The sequence below is a fragment of the Empidonax traillii genome, unplaced genomic scaffold (genome assembly GCF_003031625.1).
Source record: "Empidonax traillii isolate 1590-97213 ecotype Southwest subspecies unplaced genomic scaffold, ASM303162v1 scaffold734:size1267433, whole genome shotgun sequence".
Lineage (NCBI taxonomy): Eukaryota > Metazoa > Chordata > Aves > Passeriformes > Tyrannidae > Empidonax > Empidonax traillii.
Window position 1 is genome coordinate 750,644 of NW_020955927.1, and position 22,374 is coordinate 773,017.

General features: G+C 42.9%; 1 protein-coding gene across 2 annotated transcripts in view; it reads left to right on the plus strand.

Moving 5' to 3' along the window:
* The window catches only part of LOC114066102 (BMP/retinoic acid-inducible neural-specific protein 3), a 155,334-nt gene that overhangs the window by 114,971 nt on the left and 17,989 nt on the right, over positions 1-22,374 (plus strand). For both annotated transcript variants that reach the window (XM_027900516.1, XM_027900517.1), the window contains exon 7: positions 14,736-14,958. In XM_027900516.1, the coding sequence (XP_027756317.1) occupies positions 14,736-14,958 (223 nt within the window). The remainder of the gene's footprint in view (positions 1-14,735; positions 14,959-22,374) is intronic.

Below are 22,374 nucleotides of genomic sequence, written 5' to 3' on the forward strand. Positions count from 1 at the left end.
ATGATCTTGGTGTGGTTGGCTGCCTTTGGAAATCTGAACCCTTCCTTGAAACAATTTAAAGGACAGCAATTTTCTTTTCAGGTGATCTGCTCCTTGACACCAGAAAGAAATTTGTAGCAGTCCCTGCAGCAACTTAATTTCATTTTTCTAAATAAAAAGGGCCATCGAAATAAAGAAGGACAGGGATGATGGGGTTGCTCAAACAATAGGAAATGGCAGAAGTGCATTTTCATAATTTCTTTTTTTTTTATATGTCTGGCATTTATGAGGCCTTCTGGAAACATGGAAAGGAAATCTTCCATCAAGCCTTTATTTTCCTATATCTGGCATTCAGTGGCAGCTTCTGCTTTGCACATTCCCCAGGTGCTGGGGGTGGAATATCTTTCTCCCCCTCGAAGGTAACAAAATCTCTTTGGGAATATTTCCTTGAAAAGCACGGGATCAGGGATGTGCAACAAATATTGTGTGAGATATCACTTTAAAGGAGCTCTGAAATTAAAACCTCATTCTTTCAGACATGTATTTTCAATACAAAATCCCGTGGAAGGAATAGCAGGCCTGCAACAAACCAACTGCACAGAAGTTTTGCTGCCACAGTTGGGCTTAAAGGGGGTTCAGTGATGCACTGAAAATCTGTGCCTTTTGGAATCCTTTGTAGTCCATTAACTTTGGATTTGAGTTGTGTGCTTGGATGTCCAGGACCAGCTTAAGTAGATCAGAGCCCAGAGCCACGGAGGACCTTGCAGAGCTGGGCCAATAACACAGACTCTGTTTACTCAACCAGGCGTGTGGCTTCACAGACATAATTAAACATCAAAAGTCACCTTGTAAATATTTTGAAATGTATCCCTCTACAGCCTTAAATGACAAACAGCTCCTCAAAATGTCGAGTTTGATTTTTCCAGTCACTTCTGTATCTGCTTTACAGAGATAATTCAAAAGGTAAATTTCACATCACAGAAAGTGCCAGTGACAGAAGCACAGCCAAAGGAAATTGATATTAACTCGCACATTAATATTTGCTGAAACTGTTTTTTCATTGTGCCTCCATCCTCCGTCATTGCTTTGATTGCAAAGCACTATCAGAAGTGAATTGCTGTTGCAAGCTATTCTTAAATCCCTGGATTCACTGCCTTTGGATTTCATGTCTAATGCATTTCATAATTCCCTAATAACTCTGGGATGTCTTGCTGTTGAGCACTGGTTACCTTTTACATGTACTGACTTAAAATCACCTGAAAAAAATCCACAGTTTTGAAAGGCTCACCTAAAAATTCAGTCTGAATCCTCAGTTAATGTGTAGCTCTGCAGAGCTGTTCCCAAAGTTTTCTTGTTTGCATCAGCAGAGATTGCTTTTGAGACTTTGGAGTCCTGCTTCCTCAGTTCAATTATATTTTTCCATTTCTTTACAATGATTGAATTAATGATGTTCCCAAAATCTCTTGTATAGAAGAATTGGATTTAAAGGCCTGCAGAAAGTGGGTTCTAATAGAGGAGATGATAAGCTTATTACTGAATTAAATATCAGTAATACTAAAGATGAGCAAGTTCAAGCGTGCCATTATTTTTTTGGGGGTAGCATTTGCATCTTCTATAATTACTTTTTATGTAAAACCCACAGAGAGTAATAGGAGAGATCATCTCCAGCATTTCATAAAGTCTGCAGTGAGATTTAGAGAATTATCCATTTAACAGTGTCATGAATTTGTATCTCCATCTTCAAAACTGCAAAATGTGGAAACCCACCACGTTTTGATAATGCACTTTCCTAACTCTCTCCCTTCTCCTTCAGCCATATGAAATGTGGCCATGCTGTAAAATGCCAGCCTTGGACTAGAAAGGTTCTTCTCACTGAGCACAGACCTGCAGAACTCTTTCAGTAAACCCAAACACAGCAAGAGCCCAAGGCTGGCTTCAGGAAAACCGAAGCATTAGTTCTCTCTCACTCTTGAAGCTCATCCGACCCTTAATCAGGAGAAGCTCCCCTGCAAACTTGGCCGGTATTTTTACCACTGAACATTTCTGAAAGACAAAATTTGTTACAAATCACCCTTTGGTGGGGTGGGTGGTGGTCCTGCTGTGCAGACCCCTGAGTTGTGATCCCTCCAAGGATTGCCCAACCCCTCGAGCTCCCACTCTGATGTCTCCATAAAACAGGACCTTGCCCTCACTCCCAGCCCCAAAACTGCTCTGCTCTTTCTTGTGGAGGATCCTGATCCCCATTTCCCCGGTGAAAGTTGTTTCCAACACCCAGGCTGCACAGTGCTGTGAAACTCAGCAAAATCAAGGCTGAAAATTGCGATTGGCTCCGAGATGGAAGTGCAGCTGCTCAGGGGAGAATTCTCTGCACTCTCTGCCAGCCTTATGGATTTGTTACAGATGGACAGCATTGCCTTGATGGTTATTGAGGCTGTAAAGGAAGAATTCTAAGATTGTTCCAAAGTCAGAGACAGTCACATAGTCAATCAATACATCCACCCAAGTGATCGTATTTGAGCTCAAAATCTGCACAAATCTCTCTGTATTTCTCAGAAAAATGAACTGTATAGTCACTTTTCTTGAGTGTTGATACTCTCAGGTGCTGAGCACGCTGTAATACAGAGTAATACATCTGTTGGGTCATTTTCTTCTGTTCATTTTGTGTAACAATCAAAAAATAACAGCCATAGCCAGACTTACTTAATTTGCTAAAAATATAATTAGGCCTAAATAAAAAGACCCAAAACCAGGCAGCTAAACAAAATGTGAGGCTAAATCCTTAACTTAGATTTAAATAGACTAAATTTAAAGAAAATATAAAAATAAATTTAAATAGATTGCCCAGTGCTGAAGATGGAAGTCTTAGATGTCTGGTGTGGAGAATGCATCGTGAGGAGAGCTAAAGACAAATTCACGTCTTCAAGATCGAATGTGAATCACAACATAAAGGTGCAGGGAACCTGGGGGCAAGAACTCTGCACCATCAGTTAAGCAGTGGCTTTCTCATCCTTTCATGCACCAGTGTCATCTGCAGTTCTGGAATCATCCTAATTATGGGTCATATAAAGACAAGCATTTTAAAATACTGCTCTGATTATGGTGTGTCGGGTTCTTTCTGATGGAGGACTCCAGAAAAGATGTAGCCAGTTTGCATTTCTTCTGTGATGTTTAAAAATCCCTCTCTTCAGGCAGAAAAATCCAGTATAGCTTTGTTTGCCAGCCCAGTAAGGCACAGATTTTTGCTCTTGCTATGGCACGAGTTCTTTCTTAAAATTGCTTTAACACGAGTGGACACCATGGGATTCCTTTTGATTGCCTCTCACTATCTTCAAATCAAAGTCACCTGGCTGACAAGTGAAAAGGTAATTCTTCCCAGCTGCCAGCTTGCAGATTGGCTCCATCATGTAGACACTGACCTGGGTTCCAGCCTTCTCCCTTCTTACCAGCAGTAATAATGTTCCTAACAGTGCCCTCAGTAACTCCTGTATAAACTACAGTGATGCTGCTTTAAAAATTTTCAGACTGCCATTTAATCACTAGCTAAAAATTATCTTGGCATTTGCAGTGTTCCCCATGATTCTTCCAGTCTAGAAGAGAGAAAATAATCAGCAACTCCCCCCCCCTACCAAAAGCCACAAAAACACTCGAAGAGAAACCACGTCCTAGGACAGATGTTTTAGTTTTAAAACACAGTTAATATACCAGATGTTTCATTTATACCTGTTCCAAATGACTAAAAGGCAGTGAAAGGGCAGGAGGCAACTGCAGGCACAGTTTGGAAATGTCAGTTTGAAGAGAGAGGTGTTACTACACGTACACTGCGAGCGGAAGAAACTTACTGCGTTGATAGCGGGAGCAAAGTGCCCAGGCTGACTTTTGGGTCTCAGTGTTGAGATTTCAAACCTTAAATAACGCCACAAGGTGACTGGCTTTGGCTTGGCACCCCAGACAGAGGGTGAACTCGGAGGCCCACGCTGTCATCTGCACTGCAGACAGCTCCCACTAGGAGTTCTCTCTTCCCACAGCCCGGTGACACGTTCCTGCCTCTCCAGCTGCTGCCATTCGATTAAAATGCGTGTGAAATAAACCTAAAAATTAAATCTGGAATTAAAGCTCTATACTGGAGGATTCCTTCAGTTCATAGGCTCAGCCAGTTTGACCTTGCTGCCTGAGGAGCTTTGTGTCCATGGACTGGGGAGTAGGACAGGGGAACGTGCCCGTCAGAGGGTCCTTGGCAGGGACACCCCAGGTGTGCTGGCCTTGGGGCACTCGGGTGGCACAGCCTGTCCTTTCTCCTGCCCAGCACGGACCCATTGCCATGCAAGGGGAGCCTGGCTGAAATCTTAATTGAAGGACTCCTTGTGAGCAGTCTGAACTGACTCGCTGGCAGTTGAAGGTGCTTTTTAATCACGGAGAATAAAGACCTCAATCAATACGGTTCAAACCATTTGCCCCCCAGCAGCGGAGAGGTGGTTTGCTTTAAAACAGTGCTCACAGCTTCAGGCTCGAGGCCAAGAAAACTTAGCCCCCCCGCCCCCGCCCCGAGTTCTTAATACAATTATTGTTTTCGCTATTATCTTGCAAGGGTGTTAATTTGCCTCCCAGTAATTAACTTCCCTCGGTGGTTGTCAGGAAGTTTAATCAATAACGTGAGCAGATACACCAAGCTGCCGTTCCTTCTGCTACCAGAACTCCCCTCCCCACCTCTCCCACCCCTGTGGAGGTGTCACTGTTTTAATCAAGCGAACAGGTGGGATGTGCATAATCTCTTCAGAGAGCCGGTGTCTCAGCTGTGCCTCTCCCACTCCAAAAGCGAGGGGACAGCCAATGTGACTGCCCCTGTTCCAAAAGTAAAAGCATTATACAACTCCCGCTAAAGCAGCACCTGGCAAATCAACTTACTGAAGTTTTTTTACGTGGCACCGCACTCTCAGATGCTTCAAACATTGTGGTGACATTGTAATAAGAGGAGGAGCAGAAGGCCTGATCTAATATAATTCTACTTATGTCCACCATGTACAGGACATAATGTAATTCCCTTCTAAGCTAGTGACAAAAACCCCTCATTCTTGGTGGAATTCCAATCTGCCTTGGCAGCTTTGGGCTTGCTTTATTAAGAGTGATGTCACTCTGTGGCCTCTCTTTTCTTCCAGGGCAGCGTTGTCTGTTCTGATTCATAGCTTCTTAAATCTTCTCCTGGAACAGCTTAACACTGCTTATTTACTTCAATGTGTTTTCCAAGAACACTTTTCAGCTTCACTCATTCTCTTCCCTCACCCAGCCTTCTGTGAATCATTACATGTTTGTTTACCTTTCCCAGTTTTCGAACTACAGGAGTTCCCAGCGTGATCAAGATCAGAGAAGGTAAATTTTTTGGGCTGACAGAAGTTATACCTACCTATAAGAGTTACATCATGTGCACTGAGTGCATTTATAGTTCTGCAGAGAGATAATGATAGACATTGGAACATCTCAGCTGCAGGACTCCTTGGAAACAATAATGAAATCATCGAAGTGTTTACAAAAAAAAAAAAAAAAACAAAAAAGCCAAACAAAATAACCCATAGATAAATTTTGGAGACATTTTTCGTGGAAGCTCACTGTGAATTCCAAAGAACATCACTTTGAAGGTTAGTGATAGAAACATTTTCAAAAGAGAGATGAGCCAAAATCATACCCAAAAGAAAACCTGACAGGATGAAGGGAACGTCCTTCAAATGCTGGGACTTACAGGGACAGCTGTTGGAGCCTGGCTTTTTGGCTTCTGAAAAGTCAGCTCGCTGTCAAGGTCATATTTGTACTGAGAATAAGAAACAAGTCACTTGATTATAGGAAATGCTAGTCCATCCAGCTGGTAGCAGAGCCAGCCCAGGGAAGGTTGTTTTCTCCTGCCCAGCAGAACTTCTGAATTAATCCACAATTTACAGGATGATATTCTGGTTTTACTACCAATTTTAACTCTGCCATTTTTTCATCTTTATTTGGCACCAGGAGAGTTTGGAGGATTTGTGGTTTCCTATTCTTCTGACATCACCAGCAGTAAATGTGTGACATACATATATATGCACAGGTATATAACAGGTGTAACATCTGCCACAGGATCAGAGAATCGTTAGGGTTGGAAAATAACTCGAGGATCATCAAGTCCGGCCACCAGCCCAGCACCACCACCATGATCACCACTAAGCCACGTCCTCAAGTGCCACATCCACACGTTTTTTAAACACTTCCAGGGCTGGTGACTCCAGCCCTGCCCTGGGCAGTCTGTTCCAAATGCTTGACAACTCTTTTCACGAAGAAGTTTTTCCAGTATCCAGTGTAAACCTCCCCTCATCCTTTCATCAGTTTTAACATTTGCACGAGGTTCCTCAGGGCTGTTTATTAATGACTGACCAGAGGATCTCTGTTCCCCACCGATTCCAGTTCACCTGCACTGACACTTCCCCTCTTGCAAAGCACAGGGTTGAGAGGAGCTAATCCCTGCAGCATTAAAAGAAATCAAACAGGAGTTTAAAAAAAACACCAACCCCAAAGCTACCCCGCTGCAAGAATCCCCAGAATTTGCTTCCCCTGCAGCTTTTGTAGCAGCTCGCCTGCCCCACGTCAAACAGCCTGTCCAAAACGAGCTCTGGAGCTTCTCCCCTCCCTCAGAGTCCACACCTGGCAGAAAACGCCCATTTCCTTCCTTCCTTCCCTCTGTCCTTCAGAAAGTTTAAAGGAGAAATCCTTTGCTTCAAAGAAGGAAACATTTTCATTATCGGGGGAGCCGACTAATTAAGCTTAACTGGGGGGAAGGGGAAGGAAAATTCAGATTTACTATCTCTTCTATCGAGAAATAAAGTTGTTTCAGAAAGCTGCAGTCATCTGCTTCTCTGAGTTGGATTATTTTCCAGCATATATTTCTTGGAAAACAGCTGCTACTTCTTTGACAAATTGAGTAATGCATCATGAGGAACTAAAATTCATGGCAACATAAAAACAAATATATGTTCATTTTAGCACTTTGTTCTCCCCAGGCTTTTGAATCGCGGAAGGATGTTTTTTAAAAAACACATCTATCTTTTATAAATCTCTTTAATAACACCTCCGCAATATCGAGGCAGCCCTTTTAATGAACAGCAATCCCGTCCAACCGCTGGAAATGCAGCTTTATATCCTCTCAGAACAACCAGCTTTGCGGTGTGATTTACAGCTGACACCTGGCATTTGACTTGCTGTCACGTTTATTGCCCTGATTACAATTTGAAAAGCGTTGTTACGGGAGAGGAATGATAACACCGCGGTCACATGGGGAGAGCAGCGGGTTTTTCCACAGCCAGGACGGTAAAAAAAGGTGTGATAAAAGGGGGATTATGAGATCATTCCTCGCAGAACTCTTTCTCCTCGCACTAATTGCAGCTCCCACAGAGGACTCCAAGGAGGGGGCAGTTGCCTGGAGCCACAGGCAAATTTATTTTTATCATTTCTAATAAATTGCAACAATTAAATTTGGGATCTATTGTGCTAACTGCCCTATAAAGATATAATAAGAGCCAGGCTCTTCTCTCAAGAGCTTGTAGTCTAAACAGAAAATGCATTTGCACTGTAGCAGAGGTAAAGATTTTTATCCAGAATATTACAAAATATTAAGGCAACTACTCTGAAAAAACAAACAAACAAACAAACAACCAGGAACGATCTTCCAGTAATTGCAAAATTATGGGGGATTTTTGTTTGTTTGTTTGTTTTTAAGAATGCAGTAAAAGCTTTTGACCTTCATTTTGTAATGTTTATTCATTTTTCTCATTTTTTACTTCATAACTTTCATGTTCTAATGCAAAATTAAAGGTTGGCATAACCATGAAAAATTTCAGTTCTGCCAAGATGAAGTATTTTGACTGATTCAGAGCAAAGTAAAAGGGAGAAACTTTGACTTTGCAGTGTTCCTTCCAGAGGATTTCAGAGGAATTAGAAGCATCTGGAGAATTTTAGAAAATCTTGAAAGATTTAAGATAATTTTTGAATGCGAAAAATCCTTTCACAAAATGCCTTTTTCTTTTCTTTGCACAGTTGTTTGTGGTGACATGAGGAGCTCTAGCAGTTTCCCTTAGCTTTGGGATGGGATTAATTGACCACCTTCTTTCCAGCTTCTAACCTGTAAGAAAAAAATCACCCAGTATTTATATTAAATAATGTAATACTGGCTAATATACAGGGTAATTTACAGCCTTAGCAGACAATCAGCCCCGAGATGTACACAGAGCAGGGCTGGGTGGTTTGCTTTGCTGTTCTGTGTCACCTTTCCTGTGGGTAAATGAACTGCTGGAGCTACTGGAGGTATTTCCCAAGTGCTTCTCAAGGAGAGCTCTTGGTCTGAATATTCTTCTTGGTTCTGACTGTTGCTGCTTTTCTTTATGCAATCCTATCTGTTTGTTTTGGCTTGCTGCTGGAATGGATTGTGCCAAAGCAAGGCTGGAGTGGGATTAAAACCAGGTGTGGGCAAATGATTAGCACAGACAAGGAGACAGGTTATTGTGAAGGAAAAAAACAACACAAATGAACTAAACCTGCAGCTCATTTTTTTTTTTTTTTAATTAAAGTTTCAAGTTCCTTAAGTCATTTTTCCCATCTTGGGCAGGAATCTGGAAAGGCACCTGACTTTGGAACATCATGACCAGCTTTGGGCTCTTGCTGTGTTTGGGTTTAGTGAAAAGGTTCTGCAGGTCTGTGCTCAGTGAGAAGAACCTTTCTTGTCCAAGGTTGGCATTTTACAGCATGGCCACATTTCATATGGCTGAAGGAGAAGGGAGAGAGGTAGGGAAGTGCATTATCAAAACGTGGTGGGTTTCCACATTTTGCAGTTTTGAAGATGGAGATACAAATTCGTGACACTGTTAAATGGAGAATCCCTGTTCAGAGATTCAGCGTTCAGGGAACAGCATCCCCTCTGCAGAGCCCTGGGGAAGAGGGAGAAAAGAGAGGGGGGTTCTTCAGAGAGACCCTGCAGAGCCAGTCTGTGCTCCTTCAGGGGGCAGCTGGGGGAACAGGAGCCTTGTGACCTCTGGCACTGGGAAGACAGTTCCCTTTCCACCCCTGGATCTGTGAGTGTGGACCAGGTTGAGCGTCCAGGAGAGCCACGGGAGCTGGCCAAGCTCCCTGGGGGCAGCAAGTGGAGGGGAGAGAAGGTGGTGGCCTGACAGGACCAAGGGCAGCACATCCAGGCTGGTACCAAAGAGATGAAGGAGGGGAGTAGCCTCACAGTCAGCCACTGCAGCCAGTTTGGGGCTCCACAGTACAGGAAAAGCATCACCAATCCAGAGGGGGGGTCGGTGATGTCCCCAAAGAGGTGGGGGCTGCAGCAGAGGCCCCAGGAGAAGGGTTTGGTCAGCTTTGGGCATGGAGACTCGAGGGGACTCTGGGATCCAGAGGGATCCAGAGGGAGCCAGGCTCGGTGTGCTGAGAGGCAACAGGCAGAAAATGAAGCAGGAGATAACCACACTGGGGATAGGGAGAAATGTTTGCTCCACGAGGGCAGCTGAGTCTTGATTACAGCAGTTCCCAAAACCTCACTGGACTCAGGCAAGCTGGGCTGACGTCAGGCGTGCTTGGAGCAGTGGATCGTGTTTCCCTGGACTCCAGACTGCCCGGGGAAATACCGAGCCTGAACTCCCGTGGGATCCTCCCCTCGTGGTTTGAGAGCACAGCTGGTGTCTTGCAGCAGCTTTGTGGTCATTTTGCAAGTGATTCTCATGAGGAGAGGGGGAAGAGATGAAGCGCTCTGGAAGACATGAATCCACATCAGCTGGGTTTGGTGTCGTACAGGGCACTCTCATTTTACCACCACCATCATCTTTGTTCAACAAAATATCACACCCTCCCTTGTTAAAGTTGATTTTTGACAATTTCCCCTTAATCCCCCTGTAATACTTTGTTAGAGCCAGAGCAAAGCAGTTTTTCCATGAGGTATTTCAGCACTTCCAGGCTGTGAGAGGGCAGAATTTTCGTACCTTTAGAGCAAGTGGGAGAACTCGATTAAAACCAGAGGATTTATGCCCCAGTGATAGATTTATAGGTTTTTAAGGGGGAAAAAAATGTTTTGTTAAAGCATCATTTAGAGAAACGACAAAGCAGCCCATTACAATTGCTGTCTAGTGGTGGATTTTGACGGCATAATATGATGTGAAAAGTGGTTTTCTCCTACAGACATTCTTTTACTGAACTTTGCTAAATGGGAAAACCCACTGAAGTCCAAATTCTTATGAATTTTAGAAAATGCATAGACTATGTATAAGCCTATTAGTCAACAAGGGATTCTTAAACTTTTTCAGTTATTGTCAGGCTGCTTTTTCCATATTTTTGAATATTCTTTAAAAAAAAATAAAATTAATATTGGCTAGGGGTGATGTAACCCACTATCAGACAGGGTTATATATTTACTGAACACTATGTTGTAATTCCCAATGTCAAGGGTTTTGTCGCCATAAGATTAAATTATTTCACTTCAGGTAAAAAGGCTCATCAGAATATGACATTAAATTAAACAGCAGAATAAAACTTGATGGAATGTCATCTTCCCAGAAACTGTCATTTCTGGAGGCTGAGAGAATGTGGCTGACATTTCTTTCAGTTTACTTAGCTGTGAAACAGTTTCTCTCCTAACATATCACCAAATGCAGATTATTTTCAAGCTGTGTTTTGCTTTACATTCTCCTAAATTATATGTGGATTGTATTGCTCTGGCTCTGAGACCCATAGTGGAGATACAATCTCTGTTACACTGATTGGGGAAACAGTGTCTGTGTGATTGAAAAGAAAAATTTAGGAACAGCCTTTTGAGAGCTCAGTCTTGGACTGTTTACCCTAAAGCAAACAGGAGCAGAAAGTGCAGTGATATTCTTTGGCATTTTAAAATTTAAAATTTCCAGCATTTGACTGTGGTCAGGTGTCAGATTGTGGCACATGGAACAACCCAAGCGTTCTGAATTCCCAGGCTGGTATAAATCTACTGACTTCCAAGAGGCTTCCAAAGATCCCTCCCAAAGGGATCTTAGGAAACAAGCTCACCCAAGACATTTTGGTAGCCTGGAAAAGTTCCACAAACCACCCAGTCTCAGCTGGAACAAAACCAGAAGTGTGTGTGGTCTTGTAGTGGGGGCAGTCCTGTACAGATCTTGGGGTAAAATATCAGGGATGTGCAAAATATTCCCTGCAGAGAAATCGGGGCTCCTGTTCTCCTCCAACACAGAGCAGGCACTCTCAACCCCCTTGATGAGGCTTCCTGTGTCTTTGTGGCCTTTGCCAGCTCTGTGTGCAGAATATTAATCACTGCCCTGAGCACTGAGCCTGCTCTGGTACCAAATAACACCGAGTTACATCCCTGCAGCTCTGGGTGTTTCTCACAGCCTAAATAAGTCTGATGCCCATCTGATTGTAGCAGCACCGTTTGGTCCCATTGTGATATTTCTCATTTATTCTTTCCCACTGAACTATTGGATGCCATTTCAATCTCCAGACACTGTTAATACAAGGCAGATTTAGCTGGCAGAAAGGGGGATGTAAAAAAACCAGACACAACCAGTCAGAAAATGCACTTGTTTGACCAGCCATTTTTTTTACCTTGTTTGCATTTAGTTAAGAATATATAAAATTGTACTGTGTGTGCTACTGATGTGAAAATGAAACAGCAGGTGCAGAAATCAGATTGCTCGTGGTATCAAGGATTGTGGTGGGATTGTGGGTGTCCTGTGCAGGGCCAGGAGTGGGACTCAGTTATCTCTCTGGGTCCCTTCAGCTCAGGGTATTGTATGATTCTGTGTTTTAGAACTATCCTTCCTATGGCCCCCAGGACTGTAACACTGGCTGTTAATCCTTAGGAATGGCTGGCACGGGGTGTTGATTAGAGTGTAATAGTTTAATCATCTCTCAGTGTTAGGAGCTCGTGCTGTAGTTTCACAGATCATGAAATGTGTCTGTTTAAGATATGGGCACATTATCTTCCTTTTTCTTTTTTTTTTTTTTTTTTAATGCAGCAAGCACTCTGTAACCACGCTCCTTTTATCTCTGCCTCTCCTTTACCTGCACTACAGAGCTCATTAACAGGATCAGACAGGGCACGGGCGGGGGGGCGGGGGGAGCGTAGCCAAAGATGATGTTTATTACAGGGAGAAAAAGAAACACTTTCTTATTAGAAATGCTGTTGCAGTGCAAGTTGAGGAGTGTAAACCCTCCTTATCACTCCTGAACACCGCACCCGACGAGCTGTTGGCTGTAGAGCTCGGTGCAGGGGACAGCAAAGTGACAGTGTTCCTTAAATAAGTGACTACAGCAACGTGAGAGCTTGAAAAGGCATCTTCTGAGCCTGCTGTCTCCTCGGGGAGCTGGGTTTGTTTGGGCTGCGTGGAGCTCATTTGAAGTAGATCTCCCAGTGCCTCAGAGGAACAGGAGGGAAATGAGAGGTGAGTGATTAAAACAGGTAGTCAGGAGTGTGGCTTTGGGACCTCGTCCTCCCAAGGTGTCAGAGCACGTCTGTATACACACTACACACCCCCACTCCTCTCACTTTAGTAGAACTCGCCTGATTTTTGCAAACTGCAGATCTGTGCTTGACCAAAGGTCCTACTTCGTTCAGCTAATTTTATTTGATAATAATTTTTCTTTTTTTTTTTGACTACCTTTTTTTTTTTTTTTTTAATTATTAAATCTTTAACCTTGGAAGGCTTTACCAAGGCAATGGGACTGTGGTTGCTTCAGACAAGCCAGGCATCACCCCCTCTCACATCTTCTGTGCAAACTCCGAGGGGAATTGAGGACTGGAAGGGCAGTGTAAGGAGGCAAGAGACTGGTCAGGTTGATGGGGCTCTAAACAGCCTGATCTAATGGAAGGTGTCTCTGCTTGTGACCTAAAGGTCCATTTAACCCCAGCTATTCTTATAATTCCGTGAAAGGCATGTTTGTCACCTGGGAAAAGGAAAACAGGTTTTTCCCAAAACTGTACTAAGATTCCCAGAGATGCTCGTCTGGTGATAGAGATTTCCAGGTGTTAAACTGCCTCTTGTTGGACCAAGAAGGATTAAAACCAAATTAAGGAAGGGAAAAAGCAAAAGGTCAAAGGGTCCAAATGCCTGAAAATAAATAAACAGTTCCTTTCCCTCAGTGCCTACATTGCACCCAGGGACAGCAGAGGGGCAGCAGTGCTGTCCTTGCACCCAAAGAGGAGAAAATGAACAGCACACTTCCAAAGAACTCCCAGATGGATTACTGAAACCCCTTTATTGACTATAAAATAATCAGCTTTGCCCCTTTTACCTGCCAGAAGACCTTTCCAAGCCTTTTGTCTTCTTGTGAGCCTTCGTCCATCACAGAATGTGTCGTGCCAGAGCGGGACCGTTCTGTTCCCCCTGTCCCTCAGGATGTGGTCCAGGGCCTTTACACAGCTTATTTACAAAAGATATTTCTTCTCCACCTGTAAAAAAAAAAAAAAAAAAGAGAAAGTGTTTTTGCCTGCTTTGTGTAAACATGTTAAAAAAAGCTGAAGTGAAAGCAAAAGACTTATGAGCAACGATGGTAAGGGAGTGCTCTTTGATGGGAGCAGACGTTTTCCCCACTCAACCCTCTCCCACGAGCATCCTAAAATTACAGCAAAGTTAAATATTATGATTATTTTAGTTATGAGAGGGAGGCTTCTGCAGGCACTTGGATCCCTTTTTTTTCGCATAGTCTGCTGAAGTGCAGACTACCCAAAAAGGAGCATCTGGCAGGGTGAAAGCCAAACTGTGGGATGAGTGACTTTGCTGAGGGAACAAGCTGAAAGGAAAAAAAAAAAAAAAAAAAAGGATTGTGAAGGGTGGGAGGAAAGCAGGAGGCAGGAGGGCAGACAGGGAAACAGGCTAATCCATGGAAACAAGGAAGAGAAGGGATAAACGTGCATTCAAGTGTGCTACTCGTTCTCACATTTCTCCCCCCCTGGTAACTAGAGCCCTTTTAATGAAAGTTTATTTGGGTTCAGAAGTTATACATCAACTTGCAAATTATCCTACTTATGGAAACAGAGTCACTGATTAATAATCTTCTGTTAATAAGTTTCTCTCTGCTTGTCTTATGTGGACTGAGCCACCAGAACAAATCACAGGATATGTTTTCAGTACCAGTGACCTTGTGATTGAAGAGCTCCTTTGCACCACTTTGGAGTCAAAAAGAAGTTATGGGGACATTCTTGAAGTGTCATAAAATTCTGAAGTATCATAAAAAATCCTTTGAAAGGCTCCATTTTAATTGCAAATGCTTTTGAAAGTCTGATTTAATGGCTTGTCTCAGGTGAACTAACGTGAGTATAAGAGAAATGGCCTGTAAAATCACATTTGTTTGCATTTCCTAAGTATTGGAATATACTTCTTTTAAAACAGTTTCTGATCTTCAAATGAGTCAATATGCATCAATCATTAAACAGGTATTTACTTTCAGATCCTAGATTTGAAGGTAGGAATCTCTGTTTCTTACTTAATCTTCATATTATCCAGGTTGAGAAATAAGTGCTTGTATTTGGTTTAATACCAGTTTTAAAATTACATGAGTATTGACTTTTGCTGGCTTTATTCTAATATGATCCATGAAGGTGTAGTCACCCTTCTGCTTCAAAAAGTTAAAATGCCCAATTATAAAATTTCAGAAGATCGAATTTATAAAAATTAGTTCCAGAATAGAACCAAAATTGGACATCAATTTCCACTGCACAAATGACCATAAACACACCATTAAAGGCTATTAACTATTTCTTTCAGATGAATTCAAGTTATTCATGAAGAGGCTGCCCATGAACTACTTCCTGAACACATCCGCTGTCATGCACTTGTGGACGATGGATTCCAACTTCCAGCGGCGCTACGAGCAGCTGGAGAGCAGCATGAGGCAGCTGTTCCTCAAGGCCCAGAGGACGGTGCACAAGCTCTTTGGCCTCAGCAAGAGGTGCCACAAACAGCCCCTGATCCGCATGCCGAGGCAGAGGTAAGGGATGCTGAGAGATCCCAGGTGCCCTCCTGGCACTGAAACCTCCTCGGGGCGTGGGGGTGGGAGTGGTGCAGTCCTTGTGTTTGGAGGAGCTGGACAGTCCCAGCTTTCTGTATATCCCTCAGTGTGATGGAAAGGTTCAGGATAAATCCTCATTTGTTTGTGTGGCTGGGGAGTACGTGGGGCACCTCAGAAAGCACATGAGTGCAGGGGTTCATCCCACTTGGTCCCCCTGTTTTCCAGAGCCGTGTTTTCCGTGGCACTGGGCCAGGTGTGGCGGTGCCAAACGATCATACAGCGAGCCCTGGGCACCTGTTCTGGTGTGAGCAGGGCTATTTTGGGATCTCTGTGGGTCGTTATCCAGCGTACACTGCACACAATTGATTTCTTGTCTCGTTTGTCAGATATGAATGAGGTTCGAAAGGATGCCTAAGGATAGAAAATAGAAGTGTTTCAGTCCTCCCTAGAAACAGAGCTCCTGAAAGGCAGCTGCTCAGATCTCCATCAGCATAAAGTGGGGAGAGGTGATTGCTGGTCGAAAATTGCTTTGTTGGAATTAGTGGAGTGACACTGTGGGAAATCTGGAATGAATGAGCTTTTAAGGGCATTGTTCTTCTGAGCATGAGCATCATGGGATAGTCCAGTGACTCCTGCATTTAGCACGTGTCTCCATTGATTTTAAAGAAACCTGGTTTAGTTTCAGCACTCCAGAACTGCCAGGGCTACTTCACAATCCCCTGCCTTTAGCTCTTGGTGTTGCAAGCTCAGGCTCCAGCAATTCCTCTTTGCCTCCTGGTGGCCCTTCCCCTTCTTTCAGGAGGCAGTTGTTGTGGCTCTCATGCCGCCCTTCTCCTACTTTGTGCCTTGCTTTGTGCTTGAAACAAACAAAAAAAAAAACGTATTTTTTCACTTGTGGGGTCATCTCATAATTAGGAAAGCTTCTGCTCAGACAGGTTATACAATCACTGCAGTGCTTCAGTATCCTCTCCTGTGTGCCTTGGGCATGGCCTGGATGAGAGTCCTGCCAAAGAGATAATTCACCAGCAACGACTTCAGCAGGGACCCAGAGCTTTTTAAAGCACGAGAAGCAACCCAACCTCAGTATTCCCCCCCCCCCCCCCCCCGAAATTTAATATAATAGATTAAAAATAATTGTAAATGATCAGATCTTCCAAAACAACCTCTGCAGGGTTTGGAGACAATCTTTGGCTGCTGTCGATAATGGCAGTGATAGGGGAAGGATGAACTGAGGTGTATAAAGCAAGGATCAGTTGCAAGGATTGATCAAAACACAGCTTTCTTGTTATAGAAAGGATGTTTTTTTTTTTAAAAAATGCAGAACTTGTGAGTTCACAGTTTGTTTTTTAATATAAAGATGTGGCACTATACCACAAAGATATGGGCAGGCTGGAAAGGGTCCAGAGAAGTGGTGAATTCCTCACTGTTGGACACTTTGGAGTGTGGGCCATTTTATTCAGACCACACCTTTGCCAAGCAAAGTTGGACCAGATGATCCTTGAGAACCCTTCCAGCCTGGTGTTCCCTGATTCTGTGACAATGAAGGAATGGATTTGCCTGTTTTACAGGCAGTTGCACCAAACCTTCATCCCAGTTTGATTTTGCAAGGCATCTCTAGCTTAGAAATACCATCACTTTTAAGTTAATTATGTCTCCTTTTGGTGACTACCCTAATTCTTCTCTAGTCAGCATGGAGGGAGATTGGTTGTGTGATGGAATGATGATCAACAGATGACTCGAAATCAGCCTTAAAGGCAGGCCTGGGAATATGCAGCCAGTGGGATGTGTTTGCTAAAAGGGAGTGTGTTCAAGGGTTGGATTCCATCTGCCTATCTGGGAAAACTGCCTTCTGACATCCAGGATTTTGTGGCTGATAAGAAGAGCTTTAAACTGAGAAGCAAGGGGAAAAGGTCAAAAGAAACTGCTTTAATGTCCAAACCTGGTTAAAAAAACCTGCTCTGATAGACCAAGATAAAGAGCTGCTCAAGGAATATCAGTGGTGAAAAGACTGATAGGGAGGAGAAAAGAAACACAGGTATTGACAGAAGGCTTTTCAGATACTGCTCATGATGAGAATACATCTAACCCAAATAAAGCACTGAATTTTTTTGATACCTGTCAGCAGGTAAACAGGCAAATGAAAAGCAGGTAGTGCAGTGGAGAATAAATCCCTGAGTCATGCCATGGAGAAACAGGAGCCCTTTCTCAGGCTGTAAAATCAGTCAGGCATCTCAGCAGACAGCAAGAAGAGAGCCAAACCCCAGGATTCATTTTATTTTGGTGCTTAAGGGAAGATAGAAGTAAAAGCAATAACCAAAGCTTCATGATCTTTAAGGTTCCTTCCAGCCCAAGCCAGTCTATGACTCCATGTGCCACAGATAGTCTGAGCTTCAAACAAACAAGAAGGGGGAATTGGAACAGAATGTCGTGTTTTTCCCAAGGTTTTCTAAACAACTCCTTCAGATTAGTGCTTGGGCTCTGCTAGTGATAGTTAAGGGTGAATTTTATTATGGAAAGGGAAATCAGACTGAGCTAATGAAGATATAAATACTATTTTAAATTGCATTTTTTTTTAGGCACTTGTCTTTTCAGATGCAGATTCAACAGGCAGTGCTTCAGTTTTTAATAAAGGTCATGGTGCTGGCAGTGAGTAAAAACAACTCTTGCTAATGTTGAATTTTACACTGTATTTCACCAGTCAATAAAAGACACGTACAGAGGATTTTGAAAGGAGTATGTCAAGAGGGAGAGTTGATTTTTCTCTCTTGTGAAACTGGGAGCTGTGTCCTAAAAGTTTAATGTAATTCATGAAAACTGTCTCTGAGCCTTGAGTTTTAGTGGGGTTTATCTGTGTAGGCTGCCAGAAATCGTTTGGTCATGCTTGGAGGAGCTCCTGCACACAGTCAAGGTTATCATTAATTACTGAAAATACTCTTCTCTTTTCTCTGGCCACAAAACTTTTTAACTGAACATAAAACAAATTGTTGCCTGATTGTTTTTAAATGAGACTTAATTAATGAGTTAGACAGAATTTCTTGTAACTTATTTCATGTTTCCTGAATTCCAGGCCACTTAGTAATCATGAGCCAAAATTACATTAATATTTTAATTTTCTAATCCTGAAACCAGAATGGCATTGAATCCTCTCGTAATGTCATTGTTCATAGCAAAAAAGACTCAATTACCTTGCAAGCAAAGCAACTCCATTCCTGTGTCTCATTTTTGAAACAGTTCATGTTCTTCAGCTGGAATAAAGTATAAATCATTTTCTTTCAGTTTCCACTTGTGATGAGAGCAATTTACTGCAGCAGTTTTGTGTACAGTGGGGTTGGGAACAGGATCAGTATTTTGATTTTATTCTGTTCACTGCAGATCTTTTCAGGTTTCCAGATGTTCTGCCAAGCTTTTAAACTTGCTTTTGTTAACGTGTTCCTTTTCCTGAAAGTCAAATCATGCCAAGATCCATCAAAAGTCCACAGATTTCCATTATAAACCATTATGGTGCTGCTGAGTGTAACTCTTAGGATTCACCTGAGTTAATCAATCCTTTTCTGTAATCAGTGCAGTATTTTGTGGTTGTCTGAGTTCAACGAAAAATATACCAACTGAAAACTCAAAGCCAACAAGGAGCGGGGAATTTGCTGTGTGGGTGATCTGTTCCCATCTTGTGTAGAGGGATGGAATGATAAAACATTCCATTTTGAGTGATGAAAACAAGGTTAAAAAACTAAAACAAGAGAAGAAACTTGTTCTGCGGGGTAACAGTGGCCGGGGGAACCGCTGCCTCCATGAATTCGAGGCTCTGCTGCTTCCAGAGGCTCAAGCGACGATTACCAGCGTGTCCTCACTGCACTGACACCTCAGCCCGACAAACCTGCAGTGTCATTGTGTTTTCTTGGCCAGAGGCCACCTCCTGCAGCAGTTGTTGTTCCACTAGATGGCCAGCTCCTGCCGCAGTTCCGCGCAGCAGGGCGGTGGGGGGGGGACACAGCTCGACACGCTGTGCTTGGCAGGAGCCCCAAGGTGCTGTGGAATGCAGGTGGGAAGGGTTGTTGGAGCAGTGCTGGAAGCTCGACACATCTGGGTGAGCAGGAATCAAGCTGAGGTGTCAAACCAGGCTTGGTTGCCCAGAGCTCCTCACGCTGTGTCGGGACCACGCACGGTTCATCTTCGGGAAGAATTCGCACGTGCTGTCCGTTGTCAGGCGCTTCTGCCCTGAGAAAAGGACTGTCCTGGTCCTTAAAGTTAGTCCAAGCTCTCTGTTCCAGCAGCACCTTTCTCAGGGGTGGTCAGAAGGTGATGTTCTACCACAGGGCTTTGCTGCCTGGGAAGGGAAAAGCTTCCTCACAGCTTGGGCTGAGCGTCGGGGCTCCACCTGCGCTGCGGGGGCTCCTCTGGGAGCGTGAAATGTCACCATCCCCTGCAGGTCGAACCTTTTCGTTTTTCTAAGACAAAATAAGGGAAGGGAATAAGGAAATATCAGTTGGGATGCCAGCACAGGAACTGTAGGTCACGCACGGCACCGGGAAGAGGTAAAGCAGAGTCACGGCTGCACATTGGTCGCTCTGTTATGGGCAGAGAAAAGTTGGGTTTCTGTTTGGTTTGGGCAGCACAACAGCAAGGTTTCATTTCAGATCCCAGGAACAGGCCTGGTGCCAGCTGCTTGTCAGGGCCTCAGAGCTGGGGGTTGTGCTGGCACCCACATCCAACCTTGTCACGGAAGAAAACCGGAATCTCTGCACTTGGCAGACTTGGCGGGGAAGGAGAATCTTCACCTTCCCAAATGTTTTTTGGAGGAGCACATCAACGATTTCCTCTGGTTTGATTTAATATCCAAGCACTACTGAAGGACATTGAAGACAGGGGGAAGCTTTCATTTCTTCCTTCAGAAGTGCCAGTCTGGCCCTTGATTTCATTCTTTTTTGGTGTCATTTAGGTGGGTCCCTTGACTGATGTCCCCCCTTGGAGTGAGGGCACTCAGTCCAGTACATTGCTCTGTGCAGGAACCTTATCTGCATGCGGTTTAAATCGCTTCCTAATGAAAAAGCATCACCGGAGGCCAAATTTAATCAGCACGATCTGTGATTTATTAAAGACATAAACAAAAATTTTGAAAGGAGAAACAAAATGTAAAATCCAACAGTAAGCCTGTGGAAAAAAAAAAATTGCATCTTCCTTACATAATAACAAAGTGGAAAACCTGCTGCAACAAACTGCAAATGAAGGTTATGAGCATCTTGAGTTAATAAGAATTTCTATCTTAAAAGACCAAGGTATGACACTTGCACAGAAAAGCATGAAGTCTTGAATAAAATGTTGTTAGTATTTGAATTTTTGAAAAGATTGGATGCTTAATATTACCATCTAATTTACAGTGAAGTCCTACCAATAGTCCAGCCAGATTTTTAAAGGATCTTATCCTGGTAACAGAACTTGATGACAAATACAGACAAAGCCCCTTAATAACTTAAAAAATAATTTTAATAAATTATTTTAATATATAAAAATCTCCCTTTCTGAAAGAAAAGTAATTCTTAGCAGCCTTATGTTTGAAGCATGTCCTTGTCTCCACAAAGGTTATTTTTTTTTTTAAGAAACATGCTCTGAAGCTAATGTAGACTTAGAAGGAGTTCATCACTAGAGGCAGTGAACAGCCACATCAAACAAAAGAGCTTCAGAAGGAATTCTGCTTTTTAAAACCAGATTTTTATTCTGGAATTTCCCACAGAACACACCACGGGCGGCTATGACAGGAGGAAGAGCCATGAATTTGCATTTTCTCATTTTTCTCCTCATTTTGAATTTCACAGAGCAAAAATTCCACCATGGCCTAGAAGCACAACAGGACCTGAATACTCTAAAAACACTTCAGAGAAGGGACTTGTATCTCAGTGTTCCCTTCAGTCCATGTGCAGAAAAACATTTAAAATGGGTGACTTTTTTTGCGGCATCTCTAACACAGTCCATCAGAACACTGAGGCCTTGAAACCTTTTTCCTCCAGAATGTTTCAGAACAAAATACATGAAAAATAAAAAGGACAGTGCAGATTAATCCCATTCCCTCGGGATGTAACACAGGATTAGCTCCTTACATCCCAGAGCTGGTTATCAGCTACTGTAGATTGCTCTGCTGTGAATATAATTGATTCACTGGCACAAAATTAGTAAGGAATAAAACCTTCCACCAGGGTTCAAGACGGGAAAGTTTCACAGTGCATCATGCACAGAGTTTTCTTCTCAAGGCACATTCGTGACATTGGATGTAAGAGAAAAAAAATCTAATTATCCATCACTTAACAGGCTGATGGAATGAGAGTGAGCAGTGAGTCTGGATGAAAATTGTTATGGAAAGGCAGTGTAAGGCAGCAAAAGCTCCTCTGATGTAGAGGACTCTTCTGAACAAGAGGTGCTAAAAAACTCAACATTTTGTCTGATTTTTGAACATCTTTGAATGGAGTACAAAGGATCATCGAGATGTTTCCAAACAAAAATCATTGCAGGATAGCACAAAGTAGTAATAATAATAATAATAATAATAATAATAATAATAATAATAATAATAATAATAATAATAATAATAATTATTATTATTATTATTATTATTATTAATGCTCCATTTAAGATACTTCATTTGGGAGTTAAAAATGGCTTTCCAAGTTTCAGTGTAAAGGAAGGCCCCTCCTGTGGAAATCTGACTTGGATCTGCCACCCCAGGTGCACATCTGAAAGTCGTGTGCCACAGAAAAGGGAGGTGATAAGATGCAAGTGTGTGAGATAAAATGAAGGTCAGCTTGGCGGTGGTTGCTTTACTAACCCGAATAATAAGTCAGCATCTGTTCTCAGAGGAAATCAAATGATCTGCTTTGAGGTGATACCTTTAATTGGATTGGGGATTGGAGTTGTTTAAAAACTAACGTGACACACATAAAAATACGACCCAGGGCCCTGCAAATAAGAGGGCTGGTAACAGTGAGAAGTGAAGATAAACTCTTGTGTACCTGTGTGTTTTCACACGTGGTTTAGGAGCTGGGAGCACGTGGGGCAGCTGCTCTTCAGCCACTTGGAAGGACTCAGTGTCCAGAAGTGCAACAGCAGAACAGGACTCCAGGGAGCAATTTCATGACTTTCTGGAGGGCTCGTTTCTAAGAGTAACAGGGTGATAAGAAGGGAAATCACATACTCTGTCAGAACGGGAATTTCCTCTCTCCAGTCCTGAGAAGCAGAAAGTTGGGCTTAGTTTCCCCTTCTCCTTCGTGAAGCAGCATCTGGACTATCCATTTATTTCATATCTGCTCTACTACTACTGTAACTAATTCTCTACCACTGCAAATTCCACAACACAAGGTTGTTTCCAACTCAGGTGTCTAAACTGTCTTTTTTTTTTTTTTTTTTTTT